The sequence below is a fragment of the Dromaius novaehollandiae genome, chromosome 3 (genome assembly GCF_036370855.1).
Source record: "Dromaius novaehollandiae isolate bDroNov1 chromosome 3, bDroNov1.hap1, whole genome shotgun sequence".
NCBI lineage: Eukaryota > Metazoa > Chordata > Aves > Casuariiformes > Dromaiidae > Dromaius > Dromaius novaehollandiae.
In genome coordinates, this window is record NC_088100.1 from 46,345,234 (window position 1) to 46,363,860 (window position 18,627).

The 18,627-nt window shown below is 36.6% G+C and overlaps 1 protein-coding gene across 2 annotated transcripts in view; it reads right to left on the reverse strand.

Annotated features, from left to right (window-relative positions):
• Positions 1-268: 268 nt before the first annotated feature.
• The window catches only part of ASCC3 (activating signal cointegrator 1 complex subunit 3), a 282,237-nt gene continuing 263,878 nt past the window's right edge, over positions 269-18,627 (reverse strand). For both annotated transcript variants that reach the window (XM_064508824.1, XM_026122085.2), the window contains exons 38-42: positions 9,536-9,687; positions 8,875-9,025; positions 3,182-3,388; positions 1,017-1,192; positions 269-918 (exon numbers count right to left, since the gene is read on the reverse strand). In XM_064508824.1, coding sequence (XP_064364894.1) covers positions 771-918; positions 1,017-1,192; positions 3,182-3,388; positions 8,875-9,025; positions 9,536-9,687 — 834 coding nt within the window. In that variant the 3' untranslated portion in view covers positions 269-770. The remainder of the gene's footprint in view (positions 919-1,016; positions 1,193-3,181; positions 3,389-8,874; positions 9,026-9,535; positions 9,688-18,627) is intronic.

Consider the following 18,627-nt stretch of genomic DNA (forward strand, 5'->3'; position numbering starts at 1 on the left):
CAGGAAAACAACACTGAAGGAATTATATGCTAATATATAAAGAGTAAGCTTTAATTATGATCTATATACATTGCATGATTTCTTATACTGGAAATATTTTAGGCTATTTGGCATATGTTTATAACCATATTTACTGCATATATAATTAATATAAATTTGCAAAAAATTTTTTTTTAGATTATCACCTTCAAAATGTAGTATGCTTAAGAGGAAAATTTTATTACTATTCATATCATATATTTTACACTGAAAAATCTAATGCAAACACTTGAATGGACATATTTTTATTAAACATGAAATAAAACACATTCATCAATATTTTATTCAGTTCCTAGGTCAAACTTTCCATTTTCCCTATAAATTAAAAAAGTTGACTATTTAAACTACATTGACACATAGGCTACAGAACAATTTTCAGAATGAAGACTATATAGCCCTAAATTTGCACAAGGTAAAGTATCCTTTAGTTTCTTATTTTGATTTGTCAAAATTCAATTATGGCAACTATATTGGGAGTAAAACAGATCAGTATGAATTCTGGGGATTTTACAAAGATGAAACAATGAAAGACAAAACTTTATAAAGGAATAAGGCCACTGTGGCTAACTCTGTGTTACCAGAGTCAATACAGTAGTCACTTTTAATTTCCTAGGTGTCTTGAGGTTAGAAGTTGGTTCCACTAAGGCAAACACATTTTTTTTTGGATGTCCAGAACGACTGACTAGCCCAGCTGCAAGCCCAGTTCTTTGAAATGGACTGTTCAGATCACCTTACTTCAGAGCCAGGTGACTCATTGCATCTGACACCTCTGTTGTGACTTGTGCTGAAGTACTAGCTGGTATAATATTCAGATAAATGTCATATTGTTGGTCCATGCCAAGGTAACTGTCACTCATGAGATACAATGTGTAGATATACCTAAAACATAAAAAACAGAATCATTAGTTTGGAAATTAAATCTTGGCTACTGGGAAAAGATAATCATTAAGATAACTTAATTTCTAAATTTGTCTTACTTTCCTGAAGTTTCAGGAGTATAAAAAGCAACAGATACAGTATTTCGATTTCTGACGTATCCAATTCTTTTCAGGGCAGTAAGTTCTTTTTTGTCAATTTCTCCCAAGATCAGAAACCATCCTTCGTCTTTAACTTTGGGGAATCGAGGAGCCGCTGCTTTACTGTCTTGCTTTCCCTGTTAGGGAAAAGAAACAATTCAGTACAACCAGAAATCACCTTTCCTCAATACCATTCTTCCTTCAATGAAGAAGGCCACAAAAAAGACGTTGTCATGAAATTTTGCATAATACTAGAATTTAATAAAATCCAACCTAAAATATTTTTGTTATTTCTTTCCAGATAAAGACTTAAAAAAAAATCAGAGTCCACAGGAAAAAAAAAAACCCAGAATATAAAATTCCACTTATTTTCTAAGCTAATAAAACTTGAATGGAAATACTGTTTCCTTTTTGTAGTTTCATCTACCATATTCCAACTGCTATTCTTCGCAGAAGGGTTATTTGTAAACCATGTGTCTTTAAATGATACTAAAACAACATTATCCAATATTAACATAAAGACAAAAACAGTACTTGAAGTCTTTCTTTGAGGTTGATACAGAAAAATGGAAGATTATTTCAGTGGTTCTTTAAGACAATGACTTTATTGCTGAAAGCTGAAGCTGTACTAATAATGATGCACACTCAATCAGTATTCATTTTGTCGACTGTAGATGGAGAGGTTTTACTGAAGAGTTATACAGAAGAAAAAGCACCCAAGTAGCAATGAAGCTTCAGAAAGAGTTTGATTCAGCCTTTCATTAGAGAAGAGGGATCAAATTCTGGAAGAGGTTTATAAAACTGATCACTGCATAAAATGCTCCTGCTACCCTCCTCTTTTCAGTATCTTCTGGCTAGGAAAACTCTCTCAGTAACTGGCACAGCAAATATAGCGGCTTGTGGAGGAGTGCCGAGCCTTTTTTCTTCATACAAACAAGACAGTCTCCCCCTGAGGCTATGATAAGCATGCTGTAATCAGGGTAAGAAACCTTTTGCAAAGAAATGCTTTTCAGGTATAATTCTTTAACTAGTGTAAGTTAACTTCAAATTTCAGGATATACAACAGAACGTATGTGTCTCCATTATTCTTCTTATCAGAATGAAGAGTCATCTTAGAGCCTCAAAAATAACACCTAAAAACTGTTCCCTGCCTACATCTTGAAGTCTTCTTCATATCTTACAAAAATGCTGATAATTATCATTCTCAGTCACATGATGTGTTAGAAAACACAGTTAGCAAAACTGTAATCTGAGGTTCCCCTACGGTGGTCCATAACGTCACTCATACTATGCAAATGATGGAAAAGAATGTATCTATAAATAAGTGGTGGCTACAGCGTCAGCAATGTCTGATTTGAACGTAGGAGGCATGGTCTTAACTCTTTTAAGAGCTGACAAACAGGTACAACTAGTTACTGCTGCTAGGAGCAGAGCACTTTGAAACCTGCACAGGTAGTGGCGTTTCTGGCTTGGAGCATGAAGAACGGCTGAGCGCATGGCGCGGTAACTGGCCCAAGGAGAAACAGGATATGCTTGAACTGGGCAAGAGTATGGCACTGAAGTTCCAGCGTGTTGAAGTTGTTTGAAGAGCTGTTTGGAGAAGTTTGATATGTATAATATGAGAAGCATATGCTCAATGAAGGCCTGAGGATCTGTTATGAGTAGAAACATGCTTATAGATGTAGGACTGGTACATAATTTGGTGGAACATGGGAATATAATAGTGAAACTTGTAAACTTGTTTAGGGAAATAGGATATGTAAGAGTGTGTGAGTGGTCGGAGTCTGGGGCTGAAAAATGCTTAAATACTGCCTGTGAAGTTATCACCTCTACTGTCACCAGTTATAGTACCCAAGCAAAAGAGTCTCTGCTTCATGAGAATAGTGAGAGATTTGTCATTGACTTGGATTGGTCTAGGATTTTACCTTCAGAATCTATTTGCTGTACTACTGTAACTCAGAAAAACATCTGCTCATTACTGACATAGAAAAGGCTTTGAAAGTGTTTGCAATTTACACAGTTCTTAACAGGCCCATAAAAAGTGTTACACTGTGTAAAGCTTTATTGATAATGTAAATGGATTATTGGAATCTTGCGCACTTGGGAAGGATGATAAATGTATCTACCTGATACCCCATCTGGGTTCTCTGCAGATTTATCTGGAGCACATACTCTTGATCAGCATGTAATTTGATCCATTTTTTGTCATCTCGCATGTCTGTTGTCAAAGAAGGAACAGGCACTTCATTTTGTGGCTGAATTCGGTCATCCCAGCAGCCTTTGATGCTCAAGCTAATGTTCAGAATTGGCAAACGGGACAAGAAATTCCAAGCCTGTAGAATAAACAGACCATAGTGAATTACAAGACAGTCTATACAATTCAGACTATATTACAAGAAAAACAACTCAGTGTGCAGTCTACATATTTATTATATACTAAGAATATTTTATTATGTATTTATAATATTTAATAGTTCAATGCTCAGAATCATAAGCATAAAATGTTTTTCATTAACCTCTCAAACTACTTTTTTCTAAGCAAGAAAACAAGTATGAAACTCCTAAAGCACATTATGCATGCCCCACTAAGATTACAGATGGCTGAATACAGGAAAAATTCCTTACTGCTCCCGATTAAAGTATTTTTTTCCTATAAGCCACTCAAAAACTAGTATAATTAAGTTTTAAATTAAACTTCCTTAGCATAATCCATGAAGAACAAGTCACTGCAGTGCTAATTAGCAGTGGGCAAACCTCAGAGAGTTCAGAGGATCAGTTCAGATAATTAACCAAAAGTTCAAAAGCTTATCCAAAGTTATCCCTACTTTTTTAAGGTTTTCTTGCATTGATCTTCACGAACCCTCCTTGTTGCAGTCCTTCTAAGGCTTCCTAAGTCTCTGAGTTTCCTCGTGAGCTGCAACAGTCCCTCAACTTTATTTCTCATCTTTCTACAGAGAACAGTTGCTAGAGGCATACAATTTGTGTAGCTGATCATGACTCTTCAATCTTACATGTAGCAATTAATAAGGCATCCTAAAAATGCAGCTCTATTTGTCCTTCAGTTTGGTTTCCATCAGAGAAGGGCAAGCATTTCTGAGAAGCTGTGACAAAAGTGGGGAGAGTGACATAGGCTTTCATTTAGTACAAAGAAAATGGGCACATATCCTCAGTGCAATTTGTTAGGAAGAAGAAGAAAGAGAAACTTTTCTGTGGAATGGAGTGAGTGATTTGGGGCCTCAGTATGGGTGAAAAAGAAAGATGAAGCAGGCACTGGGAGAAGAACAAATGAAAAAACAACAACCCTCTGCTCTTCCCTCCCTCCCCAAAACAATCAGCATGTCGCCCATATTTTCAAATGTCACTTACAAAAAGCTAGAGGGCAGGAAGGAGACCAAGGAAAGAAGAATACTGATCTTTGTAAAAAGCCAACAGATGTCAAAATGAGCACTTGTGGGAATGGAGAAGGTGCACATAGGGGGCAATACTGACATGGAATGGAAATGTTTTATCTGGAAAAAGGCTTATATCTATTTATTTTTCATGTATCGATTTGAGCATCTTGTGTTTTTAAATAAATGTATTTTCACGTAGATTGTGCTTGATGCTACATTTTTGGAGACACTGTTGCCATGATTCATACCAATAAATAATGGTGTATGTTAATGCCCTGGCTGTTGCATCCCTAATTCTGTAGGTAGACCTCAGACTGCACTGCCATAGGAACAGGTGGTGCTGTGCCTCTCTCCAACACCCTCCCTGCTGGCTAGCTGTTTCCCCCTCCATTCCTGATCCCTTGGCACTGCCATATTGCGATTGCACAGCTAGATGGATCAGCTTGCTAGTCATTTTGGTGACAGCATGAACTCAGATCAGCTTAAAGCTGATTGTGAAAACATTCAGAGGGCTCACAAGATTAGCGAATGTAAGTATGAACCTTCAGTGCCACAGAAAGAAGGGGTCCTACTTCCTCCCCTGCTGCCACCAGTATTCATGCAGCCACTTGGTTACAGGCCACTTTGACTGTCAGTGAGAGGGTTGATACGATCCCTCCTCCCCAGCTTCTGGCTTGTACCATCCCTAGCGTTTGTGCAGCTGTGTGGTGAGCTAGGTCAGGAAAGGGGAAAATGGCATTGGTGGGGGCAGAATTGCCCATTTTGGGTGCAGCGCAGACTTATGCTGGATTAAAATGGCTGGATTACTGTAGCCTAGCTGAACTAAATGAGAAACCTGATTTAGGTTAAAACTAATCTCTCTCTCCCCCCTCCTCGGTACAGTGCATGCAGAGCTGTGTCAGTGCAATGTCGAAGGTGGGCAGAGCCAGCTGGACTAGAGTGTAAAACAGGAGAAACCGATGAATTACACTAAGATACTTAATAATGCTTTTGCTAAGAAAGGACTGGAAAAATATGAATAGCAAATGAACAGCTAGAAACCAAGGGAATAAATATTCCCCGTTCTGTCCCAACTCTGAAAGGAAAAAGGGGAAAAAAGGCAGCACCTTGAAGAAGGAGAAAAAGCACCAGACATCCTTAATTCACAAGTTATTGCCAGAATTTCACAACATTTAACATACAAGACAGTGCTAAAATTACCTCCAGCAGATCATAGTGAATGAGACAACCTGAGCATCTACACCTTAACTGACATGATTTTCTGTTTAATGGAAAGATTTCTAAGATAAAGCTTATTGTAGGAACTTCACAGACACGCCGTGAGATTCTCATTGCACTAAAGCAGTGCAACTCCACTGCCCTCAGTATAATCATCCGGACATACACAAACCTGGTGGTTGCTCCCCGGTTTGGTCCTGTTTCGACCATATGACCCCAACATATTTTATCTGTCGGGAGCTCTCAGGTTCTCATGTAGCTTTTACAGTGTTAACAAAACAAAGTAACTCTGGATAACTTTCTAATCAGGTGAGAAGGCAGCTGGAATACTGTCAGTTCTCCAGGCCTTGTGTTTTGGACAATTACAGATTAAGTTAAGACTGCTCGATCATTGATAAACATGGACATTAGGCTGCCTTCTCATCATTCACGGAATGTGGAGAAAAGAAAGTCCTGGTTTTCTTATTGAGGAAAAACGTCAAGTAGTAGTAGCTAAAATGAAAAAGAAGAGTAAAGAAACATAGATACTTCCAGAGTTAAGGCAGCTAATACTAGGGCAGAGATGATATTCTTTCAATCTTGTGGGTTTTTTTTCTCTCAATAGTATAAATATCAGCTTAGTACTTTAAAAGGTACTTAAGCAACTTAGATACTGAGAAAGATTTAAAAAAAAATACAGATTCAGAATTAATCACTGATATAAAAACAAAGCTGGAGCCAAAGACCTGAGATAGAATCGAAGTCATTTTTGAACTCATGCTGTCAGCATTTAAAGCCCGTTGACCTTCCATAAGGTTTAGGATTGTAACTAACTTTTGGAAAATTAAAGCCAGGCTCCCAAGTCACTTAGGTATTTTTTGACAATTTTACTGTTTTTTGCTGTATAGGATTACGTATGCACATATTCTTTCCTTCTGAACACATAAACACACCCACATGTGCATGCACATATATACAATATAGATACTTACCCACAAAACCCAAAGATTCAAATCAGTCACATGAGAAATTCTTCACAAACCTCTGAAAACATCATTAGCATTTTTGCCAATAATCTCTCCCCCCACGACTTAGCCTAATATTCCAAATCCATGAGCAGCTTCAAGAGCTGCTATTTAAAAATTAATTACCAATCTGCTTTAAAGATATTTTCTTCTTTCTAAATGTGAAATTTCTTTCCTTTTCCTGTCCTCTCCAAATTTATTTAAATCTCATGATTTACCACTTTCATGCTAGGAACAGGTTTAAGATATAGGTAAAATATACTGCAAGTTAGAAGTAAAAGTTTTATGCCATTAGGAAGAGAGGTTCTAGGAATTTTGCTGACATACTTATTGCTTTATTTTGACTCTGTCCCTGTCTGGTTCCAGGATACCAGGCTTAAAGACTGTTATCTTAGTATAAGCTTTAATTATAGACAATATGTCATAAAGATATATTTTTATTGAAAATTTTTTCTCTTGGTTGCCCCCCCATCCAGTTAGTTGTACATTGAAAGCTTTGCACGTGAAAGCATTCAACAGGCAGTCTCAATATAATTTTTAACGCTGTGCAAGGTATTACAAAATTCTTTTGCAAAAAAAATGCAGTAAAGAATTTAACGCGTTGGTACTAAAGGTTTCACATTTGCAGTGATGTGCATAATACAGTCATGGCTTTGCTATACACGAGTAATAAGGCCATTCTGAACTCATGGAAATGAAACTTTCTCCTTATATGATGCTAAGGAATTATGTTTTTCCCTCCTATATGCACCTGTATTTACAAACATAGATATATAGAGGCACACAGTCATTCGCAGAGTGTACATACACACCACAGACACACAAGCTATTTTTGAAGAAACTGCTAAGACATTTCAATACCAGCCAAACATATTTATCTGAGGATTAATCTTCATCTATTGAATCAGACGAGAACACTGCCATGCATACAATTATTTAATTAGCAGCCAAATCCTCTGCCAGTCAGCAGCCGTTCCAGGCATACTGATGGGGCAGTAGATGCAAATCGCACAGTAGTACTGCTTTTTCTCATTACTACTGCAATTAGCACTTAAATTGATGCTTTAAACATACTAATTTCTGGAATAATTCAGGATTTGTATGTTACCTGGGATCGCCTCACTGCAGAGACGACACCAGATTGCTACGCAAATTGAAGCACTTTTGAGCCAAATAACCATCATCATATCAGACAGAGCCAATTTGCATTTGCTTTTAAAGATAACAGAATGGCAATTTATGCAAATAAATTAAGTAAGTTTACTTCTGAGTTCTCCCTGAATAATTATAACAATGTTCTAATTTTTTATCACATCTAGAAGTTGGACCGAAATCAATGTGTATTATGTTAGAAATCTGTTCTTAAAGGAAGCCTTGTTTTGATGTCAATACATTTTCTTAATTCAAAATTTTGATGGTAATTTAGTTACAAATGCAGATGTCTGTCATAGACATTTAAGTACTTTTCTTTTTGTTTGCATACCAGAAAAGGTTTAACTGAAGCTGAACAGTCAAATACAGGACATATTGCTGTCCTTTCAAATATTCAAATAAAAATATCTGAAGTATAGGTTGTGAAGTTTTCTTCTTTCATACATTTATTTTAAATCAATAGTCTTATGGTGTAACGAATATTATGGGATATAGCTATCCTTTGCTGGAAACTGATGGAAACTGAAAATAAGACTCTAGTGGCCTCAACATTTTGAAGTATTTTTTTCTTCCCCCGTAAGTGTGAAAATTTCATCTGCTTTTTTCTGTTTCAAATATAAAATGAGTGTTGGATCTTTTACTAAGGGTGTTCTCAGAAAATACGGTGTCTGAAAGACCACTTCAGAACCCAGCTACAATGACATTGGCAGTGCATGTATTCCCAGTGCATAGCTGACTACGAAAAGGTGGATAGCTGTCAGCAGAGTGAATGACCTAGACAAGCATCTTGAAGCAAAGAGATGTGGTAATATTGGCTATGAACCAGACTCTGCTACTGGTTAACAGAGAATAAGAGAAAATATTGTTTAGAAAACAGGCAGGGAAGAACCTCTGTAAAGCTAGCTGTACCTTGGAATTAGAGCAATGAATGTATTGCTTTTTATACAGAATATCACGTGATATTTGCTGAAGGGAAGTGACTAGAGTATTTCTTTTCCCAGCTACTCTTCCTTTCCAATCATACTCATAATGAACACTGATAGAAAGCATCACCTGTGAAATGTGTGCCGTTTGCAATTCACTGTCCACGATGGAAGCAAAAACATTCTCTTTTCCTTCGCAGGCAGCCATTAGCTCAGGAAGACACTCGATAGGTCCCTGGTAACCTCCAGGCATGCTCTTCCTTTTTCCTTGGCTCCACTTCCTGAGACAGACAGCAAGACATATGCCCAGTGAGAGAAAGCAAACATTTGTTTTCAGTTGTTTTGGTGATAAAACTTGATACTGGCTTCTGTTATTAAATGCCTGTCATTTCTTTTGAGGTAGTGTTAATTATTGCATCATCCAGGCACTCACAGAGCCTGACATTATCTATGATATTAACGTGGGTACTACTGTATTTCTAGTGTGAATTAAAATAAAGATGTAATTAATATACGGAGTTACATTTGTTAGAATTTGGAGCCCTTCCAGTCATCTCCTGTTCATTTGTCTGGAATCATGGTTCTCAAAATGCTCTGTGGGGTGAAGTAATCAATGAAAATTGAAAACAGAAACAAGACCTCCATTTGGGAAAGGATCACTGTGAAAAAATGAGTTTTGCTTCTGTTACGTTAATGAACATTCTTGGGCACAACAGTGACATTTGATTGGTATCCGCAATCAGAGGTGTAATGAAATCGCAAACCTGGAAATGCTTAGAAGAGTTACATACCTAAAAAGATAAAGGTGTTGTACTTCTATGTTGGGCAAAGTAAGCAGGGAGGAATCATGTATCCATCTACCCTGAACCACCATCTGTATCAGACTGGTTATATTCAGAGCAGTCACCAGCCATCCATGGTGGGCTGCAACATCCAGCATTGCCTAATCAAAGAAGACACACATATATAATATATATATACACACACACACACACACACACACGAGAGAATGCAAGCATAATTGCATACCAGGTTCATACAGATAAGTACATTTATTTTATGTTTAACATATAGAAATTTCTAGGCATACATCATCAGAATTTCCTTCAACTCCTACTGATGTCAGTAGGCACCTTTTCAATTAATCTTGGAAAAAGAGGCATTAAAACCTTCATCATCACCAACTCTTACCCTTGAAAGGGTGAGTAATTTACACCATGGTTTTTTGGGGTAGGAGCATAAGGTGGGCTCTTACCCTAAAAATAACCTCTCTTTTACAGAATCCAACTCAGAATGAAAGGAGTAAATCTCAAAGTTTACTGTAAAGGAAGAAGTTACAGTTAATTGCAGTGTTTATGTTTTGAAAGGAGAGCTTTGCCAGAATTGCATAATTATTCCAAAATTCCATGGTCTATTTAAGAACAAGGTATTTACATGTGTTCTAAAATGAACGTTGATGTCACTTACCAGTAGCAGTTACTGTTATTCCAATTTTAATCTAAGCTCTTAAAGCTCACAAAATCTCTTGAATGGGACTAGACAGAAAACTAAAATTTGGTTTAATGAGCATTTTTGAAGTTTTGTTCAACACTGACACCCAACTGAAAATCTTGAAGGGACACCAGAAAATAGCTAATAGTCAAAGATCAGGAAATTCACCTAGGGTGAGTCAGATCAGTCAGAAATAACTTGGATTTCACTTTTTGCATTGTAAACAGTTAGTTGTTTTGAGAATGAGGGAAGTTTGGCTGTCTCTCTTTTGGCATTTCTATTCTGATCTGAAAAGTCCTCCCAAAGAGGATAACCACCCCCCCCCCCCCCAAACCTCCCAACACCCTATTCAGCTCCATGCCCCACTTTAAAGTGTTAGTGGTCATCCTGCCTTTCACTCCTTGAGTCTGAGTTCTGTTTCTTCTTCTATTTAGTATATTTGATATAGATAAGACAAGTAAAATGCATAACATAAGTTATCACTAGAGTAAAGAGGATCTAAATCTGCAAAAATTATAGTTTGTGCATTGTGAGTGTCCTGTTGACATAAAAAATTTGTTAAGCTTGTGTCCAGACCTTTTTTAAGACTGGTCTTAAATTCTATTTGGTTACTCTGAAGGAGAATTTTAAGAATTTTCCAAAGGAGAAAGAATCAAACATGAGCCTTCATTTCAACATAATATTTTTATAATGAATACAGTTATTTGAATATGCAGTATATTTTTCACCCTGTCTACATTACATTAAAACAATTATTATGATTTATGGGAGCATTTCAGCTGGTGAAGAAAATTATGCTACAATATGTTAATTCTCATGCTAATTTTCTTGTTTAACACTATTACAATTGCAATAAAGTGTGGGTCTTCACATTAGAGCATTCTAATTCAGTAGAAAGTCACATATTTAAAAGTGGTTTGCAGGGAGGAGATTAGGGGTTCCATTAAAATATTCGAAAACATTTTTTAAGAAAGCAAGAAGATAGTCTGGTATATTGGGAAGTTTCCATACTTCTTCAAATACCGTCTTTTCTTCTTGATACTGGGAGACTTGTAGCTCAATTTTAGGGCTAGGCTTAAGATTATTCTGTCCCCCCCCCCCCCCCCCCCAAGACAAATTATAGTGTTTGATACTTCCTTAGACAGCATATACCTGCAATAATTTTAACTTATTTTCCAGCCACTAGTGTAATGATGAGAAGCTGTCTATATAAGTCTTTACATTTAATCAAATGTTTTACAGACAAACAAAAGGCAGCATTTACTTAAGGCAAACTAAACAGTGAAATCTTCTTTAAACAAAGGAGTTGTTTACACACGTAGAGCTATTTCAATTAAATTACACTGAATCTGGAGAAATGCTGAGTTTAAAGACAAAAGTTAGTTTCAGTCACGGTCAGTCACACAATTTATTTTAGTAGTTTACAATGCAATTTCAACAGGTTTTATTCCTGATCAGGTTGATAAAATTGGTGACACTTAGAAACATTTTTAAAATGTTACCCTGAATTACACAAATGTTTTCTCATTTCTTATGAAATGTGAGTAAAGTGCCTTTCAGCTAATAAAGTTCTAGATTTAACATTTAACTATGCTTTTTTGGAGGAATAACCCTAACACCCTTAAACACTCTAAGAACATCTCTGGTTACCCTAGAAAAAGTACATCACAGCACAACATTAATATGTTTGTTTGTTTTTACAAGTACAATTATTTTTACCCAACAGAAAATAAAATGATAGAAATCACATTTGAAAGGAGCAAGCTATAGATTCATGTGTTGGTTTGCATGATTTTTAGTCAGATGAAGGAGGAATTGTTCTCAGCATTTATCACAGTGAAGCCTGTCTCTTATACTTACAAGGTGAGTCATTCTTGTCCCATATTTTATACGATAGGGAGGTTTATACATATGATACAATCAGTATCCATCTGAGCACATTGCTCAGACAGTATGTACCTCTCTTCTAGTCTCTGCTGTTTGATTCTTATTCTTTCCTTTCTGCTATTCTGACATAGCCTGAAACATGATTTTCCCCAGTCATGAAACTGTTGTAGCTAATATACATTAATAACCATGGGTGCATAGTGATCTTGCCTCTTCCATGAGCATTAAGAAGAACGTAATAAGCCGTATGTTTCTAGTAAGCATAAGTGGTGGTATTTTCATAACCTACCTCTGAGGATACGTGTGTGTGTGTGTGTGTGTGTATTTTTTTAATCTATTTCCTTGCCTTTTAACAGAAGTTTGGAAAAGGGGAAAAGGGAGAGAGAAGACGTAAGAGAAAGATAAATCTAAAATAAGCCGTACACTGAAATTAACTGGAGGATCCTTTCACATAGAAAATCTCTTGGAAATTGATAGAGGCCTACAGACAGACATCCCGTAGGGAGTACGGAAAGCCTGTGCACGTGAGACTCTGTGTTCCACATTGTTATAATGAATCCACATGGCAAATCCTCTTTTCCTCCTTGTTTTCTGCTTCTTCACCCATAGAATTTATTCACAGCATCTCTATCTGGATGTGAAATCCAAGACAGTGACATTGTGAAGAAGTCAGAACAGTGGTAAAGTTGGCTTGTTTCATCTGCTACCTTGGAAACCTGCACACTTTTCATTTTCAGCTAAGTGTAAAACACACAGATGCTTGATACTCAGATGGATATTGAAATTTCTCTAAATACTCAGGGTAACAAATTTAGCCACTCCGGTCTCTCTAAATTAGTTACATAAAATGTAGCAACAAAATAACATAAATATAAAAGAGAAAATAATTATTATTTTATATTCATGTTATCTGATGAATAGCGTTTATTCTCTCCAGTTTCATGGCACTTTCTGCTATGGTTCATCAACAATTCTAATTTGTTTTCTTTTTTTTATTTCTTTTTTTTTTTTTTAATAAGATTGTTATTTCTGTTTGGTTTGTTGTTTTTAACCACAAACCAGTTTTATAGATATTTTATAGATATTTGTTATTTCATAACTTTAACTCTTTTTTGGCAAACCAGTAATCTCTAAATATCCTGTAGTTGATAAGACTGGAACAAGCAGCTGGCTATAGCAGGACTAAGGGGAAAGTGCTGATGACACTCAAAACATGGTTCTATGCAAGGATGTAGGGGTAGTTATCAGGTATAGGCATATTTTAATGATGTTCAGAATTGAATGTCAAAACATTTGGATCAAGATCTCACTCTTGCATTCTTTTGTCATCCTAGGAGTTCATTTGTACAAAAACCTCAGCATCTACTACCAAGTCTTCATCAACATATTTTCAAGAGCAGTGGGTGGCTATCGATTAGTATTAAACTCTTTAAACTTATCAGATAGTACCTTTCTGGTCTAATACAAACCTGGAATTTTCCACCAGTCTGTCTCTTTTTTGTGAAAGCTAAGTAGCTTGGAATTTGAATGTTGCTATATAGCTCCCTATCTTGAGGGAAAGTGAAGATGGAGGCAGGATGTGGGGAAGGTGAGTGTGAGGCATGGAAGAAAAGTGATAGCAAAACATTGCTTGTCTCTGCTGTTTTCAGTCACTCTGAATATGTCTCCAAAATAACACATACTGAATTGTTATATAATGAAACCCCTCTTTGCCCCCTTTTAGGAGATTTATCCAGCAACAGAACTATCTTGATTGCAAAATCTTTCAATTTAGAAATGTTTTGGAGAGCTTTAACACTGTTTTTGGTATTACTTTCACATTATTCACTTGAAAGCCAAATACACTGGATCACTCATGTACAAGTGGGTAGGCTGCAGAGGAACCAAAACTGTACAATTAGCAGAATTTCTGATCTACTCAAATGACTTAAACAGCTTTTTCCTTTAAGATAGGGTATCGAAATGTTAAAATGAAACAGCTTGCATTTTATGATCAGAGACTGCATCCTGCTTGGAGGAATTTCTTATTCTGTCTGAATTTACCTTATAATGCAATTCTGAATACACTAAGCATTCTGCTTAGTAAGGGTCAATGTAAATATTGTGTCTAAGCTATATTTAAGGAAAATGTTTGGCAATGAAGCTAAATTAACAATGATAACTTCTCTGGATGCGGAGGCTACTAAGGAGACTAAGGTAACATAAGAAGTGCCATTGTGGCGGAGAATTAGCTCTGTCATTACTCAGCTAGAAGTAAACTGCCTATGATGATGCCAGACCATGGCACTTTGCTGAGCTCCTTTGTACAGGGAATCGAAGGTTTGTGTGCTAATGTGTACAGCCCTCTATGCAGAACCGGTTTCAGCTTAGCCTTGAAAGTTTCTTAAAATAAATCCAACACATTCTCATCCAGAAAAATACAACTCTTGCTCTGCAGTCATGTTCTGAGGGAGGAAAGTGGTATTTAAAAGAAAGAAACTGTAAGACTAAAATACTTCAATCATTTGGCTATTGCACAGTCGTATCAAAAAGCAGAGTTAAGGCTGGTTGTTTTTTATACCTATTTGTGTACCTGAATATATTGTGTGTAAAATATTTCAATATCAAAAAATCAAAACATCTCCACCCTCACTCTTAGCTGCACCCTAATGCAAGTTCTGTTGTCCAGGTCTAGACTTCAGTCACATATATGAGTTTAGATCCACAGATCTATTAAAATCGTTAGAACTGTGCCTAATTACAGCTGTTTAGGGCCACATCAGGGTTTACATGATATGTATTTATAGATAATAATATGCAAAAATGTTCCTACTTTACCAATTTTCCTGAAAACTATTAATACACAATAATGATAAATCTTTTTTGCACATGCTTCAAACCTAGGAGACATGCCAATATGTAATGTCATATTATGATCCACATGTGACTTGAGATCATACTAATATGAGTAAAATATTTTTCCAGATGTTAAAGCATGCCATGTACTATAAGTTTCACATTTTTATATAAATCATGATTACGATGCTTCAATTATATACCTCAGATACAACAACTGAAGACTTTAAAGGCTGGAATTTATTCAAAGAAGTCTTAAAGAGGGTCTCAGGGTCACTACCTTTTGCATGTTATATATTGGTAGAATGGGTATCTACACAACCTTGGCACTTCAGAGATCTAGGCCAAGATTACTTTTCAGAAATGTATTCATTTTTTTGAGGGAGGGAAAGGACTTCTTTCAAATGAATTAAATCAGAATCATACAGCTGTGTAGTTTCAACCTACAGAAGAAAAATAAACCCCTTATACTTTATCAGAGATACAGTGACTAAAATGTAATTAATCCTATTTGTTGCAGAAGGCAGGAGGCACTCCTTTTATATTGTCCTCTGCATCCCTCTGCCTTTACTTCTTTAGTAGCATTTTCAGTTTCCTCTTCCATAGGCTTTGCTACTCACTACTAGACACTACTCCTTCCTTCCCCCATCATCACAGAGGTCTCCCAGATGAATGCAAATTGCGACCTTCCTAGCTGCTTTGTACGATTCCCATCCCTGCCTTCATCCTTCAGCCGCCATAGTAACACTATTAGTGTGATCACAACCAAGGAAAGGACAAATCACTTACTGTCTACATTTACTGGAGTGCAACCCTTGGGCTCTTACTGATTTTTTTTTAATAGTATTACAGAGCTAAAAGCAGCTATGGAACATGATATTAACAATATAAACATGACAGGATATAACCCAACACGTTCGGAACTTGTTGAGTCCCAATATCCGGTGTATTTTCAAGCTGTTGTTAATTTATAAACTATTTATTCTATACTATGCTAATGAGCTGCAAATACAATAAAATGTTTTTTGAGACGATTCTCCTGGCAACAAATCACAGCTTGCTAAACAGAAACAAAGTCTTAAAGACAGCATTTCTTCCTGTTCCAGATCTTACACAGATCTACCAAACCCAGCAAAAATATACAGTATTCGTCTCATGATAAATCTGCCCTTTTTAAAGGTTAAAGTCAGTTTCAAAATAGTAATATAGTATTTTGTCAATAATTAAAATTTTTTGAGCGCATTCACAAGAATCCTTTTCAACAGCAACAGTTATTCTCGGTAACTTTCTCCTGAACTTTTAGCCTCATAAGGTTAGCATTCAGGAAGCTCAGCTGCTGTCTAACAAACTTAATTAATCAAAAAGTCATTTCCGAGCTGTAACTATGAGTAAAAGTGCTTCAAGTGTGCTAGCAAGCCTACAAGTTAATCAAAATGCTAATGCAGTACAAATTAAAGTTGTGATTAACATTTCACAGTAGCTGCTTAAGTGAATTGATCACACAAATGGGTTAAGCATTACTCATTTCCTCCAGCCCCAACTGGGAAAAGGTTTGTCATAGGTGGGGGAGGGATTATATATAAACAGCACCAAATCATCATTAAACTGTCACCAAGATACTTCCATACAACAGTTTACAAATTACCCACAGCGAGCCAAAACTGCAGCACCACTGCCACAAAGGTAACCCTTCACAAATACTAATAAAACAAAAGTCGCAGTAAATAATTCCACATCAACATTTCCAACATCCACGTACTTTCGTGACAAAGCTATGCACTGCTGTTTATTATTTATAAATGAGCATCCATATATATGTGTGTATATAGAGATATATATGAGCCCAGTATATGCACTGTGAAAAGTTTTTTGATTATTCTATGATTTCCACCCTCCTTATCTGGAATAATAGCAACCCAAACATGAAAGCAGCCAGTAGTTAAAGAAAATCACAATCATGCTGCTGTCACTGCATTACTACCACATACACAAAGACTATGAGTAGTAGCTAAAGAGATAAGGCCTCTAACTTTTCATTTTCAGTTCTACATTCTGAAGTTGATTTGATTTTCTTCCTCTTCCTCAGTAAATCTCCTCATTTATTTAAAGGTGTTAACGCACCTACTAAAACAAAGCAATTATTTCTTTCCCTACGTACTTCTGCACAAATATTACATACACAACTTTAAGATGGGTCATTTCTGTAACTCCGTTTTCCAGCAAGTAATTCACGTACCTACAATACCAAATGACACCGCATGAACTTGAAACATACTTGGGATCTTTAACAACTTCTCCATTTTCTCAGAGGTAGGAAAACAACTGATCCCAGGGATATGGTTCCAAATGTGAATAGCTGTGGCGGCTACTATGAAGGGAGGAGCTTTAGGGAAGTTTAGGGAATTTCAAAGCTGAGGGACTTCTCTTTCCTATACACGTGGAACTGCAGTTCCAGCATCTCTGCTGTTGGCAACTGTGCTGATATGGCAGGGAAGTATCGTTCACCTGAGGAGCAGTAGATAACAGTTCCCGCTATCAGTCAGAAGAGTCTGCAATTTAACCAAATAGCATTTCACACATAAGCTAGTTCTTAAAAGACAGCTAAACTGGGCAGAATATTTGTGCAATATTTGAAGACTCTAAACATGTACAACAAAGATGATCAGAACTGTGGCAAAAACTGCAATTTAAATGACCAGAAACAACTTATTTAAGCTACTTTGGAATGTGCTGCCATGCACATCATTGTCCAGTCAAGGCAAGGCAATACTTCCCCCAAACAGCTTTTGATTTCATATCAAGGTTAGATTTTCCAGAGGGATAACACAACCAGGAAAGTCAGGGCATTACGGCGACAGAATTACAAGGTCCTCATTTCAGGCGTGTGCACTTTTCCCATGCAAACTGTACTTTATTCTGCCGTACAGAACCTGACTTCCTGTCCATCTTCTCTGAATGCACAGGTACCCTACTGAGATGTATTTAACACATCCATAGGTAAACACTCCTCAAAGGTTAAGGCTGAGCTCCATGGCAGTTCTGCTCCTGGCAATATTAAAATATTTTATCAACGATTATACTACAAGTGGAGGCTTGTGGCCAATCCCAATGCAAAGCCAGCGACTGTCACATTATTTCACAGAAGACACTGCCCTGCTGAATCTGAGACTGATGGTATTACTACCTCAATTATTCATTTCAATTAACGCAAATATAGGAGATAGTCTCAGAACAGCAGAATAGGAGCTGATCGCTGAACATACAGTCACAAAATATAAGGCTTGACAAAAGAGGTAAAAAAGAGATTAGATTTAGTTTGTTTCACATATTCCCGACTCAGAGAGAGGAAAAAGATGGGGTCTTGTTTTTATAATAGTAATTTTATTCTGTAAAAATATTAGACAAATCATTTCATTAGAATTTTTCTTCTACTTTGACAGTCTTCTCCAAGAAATGCAGAAATGTTTGAAACTGAGCAACTGCAGGCGTTCTCAGCACCATCCCGCTGACACCTCTGCCTTGTCTCATAGAAGAGAAGGCTTCAAGAGAGTATACAGAGTCTAACGTAACTACAGCAAAGGTAGCAGAGGCAAAAAAAAATAAATGATTTGTCCAAGATCAATTCGGAGGTCATGGCAGATTTTTTGAGACACAGGGACTTTCTGTACCT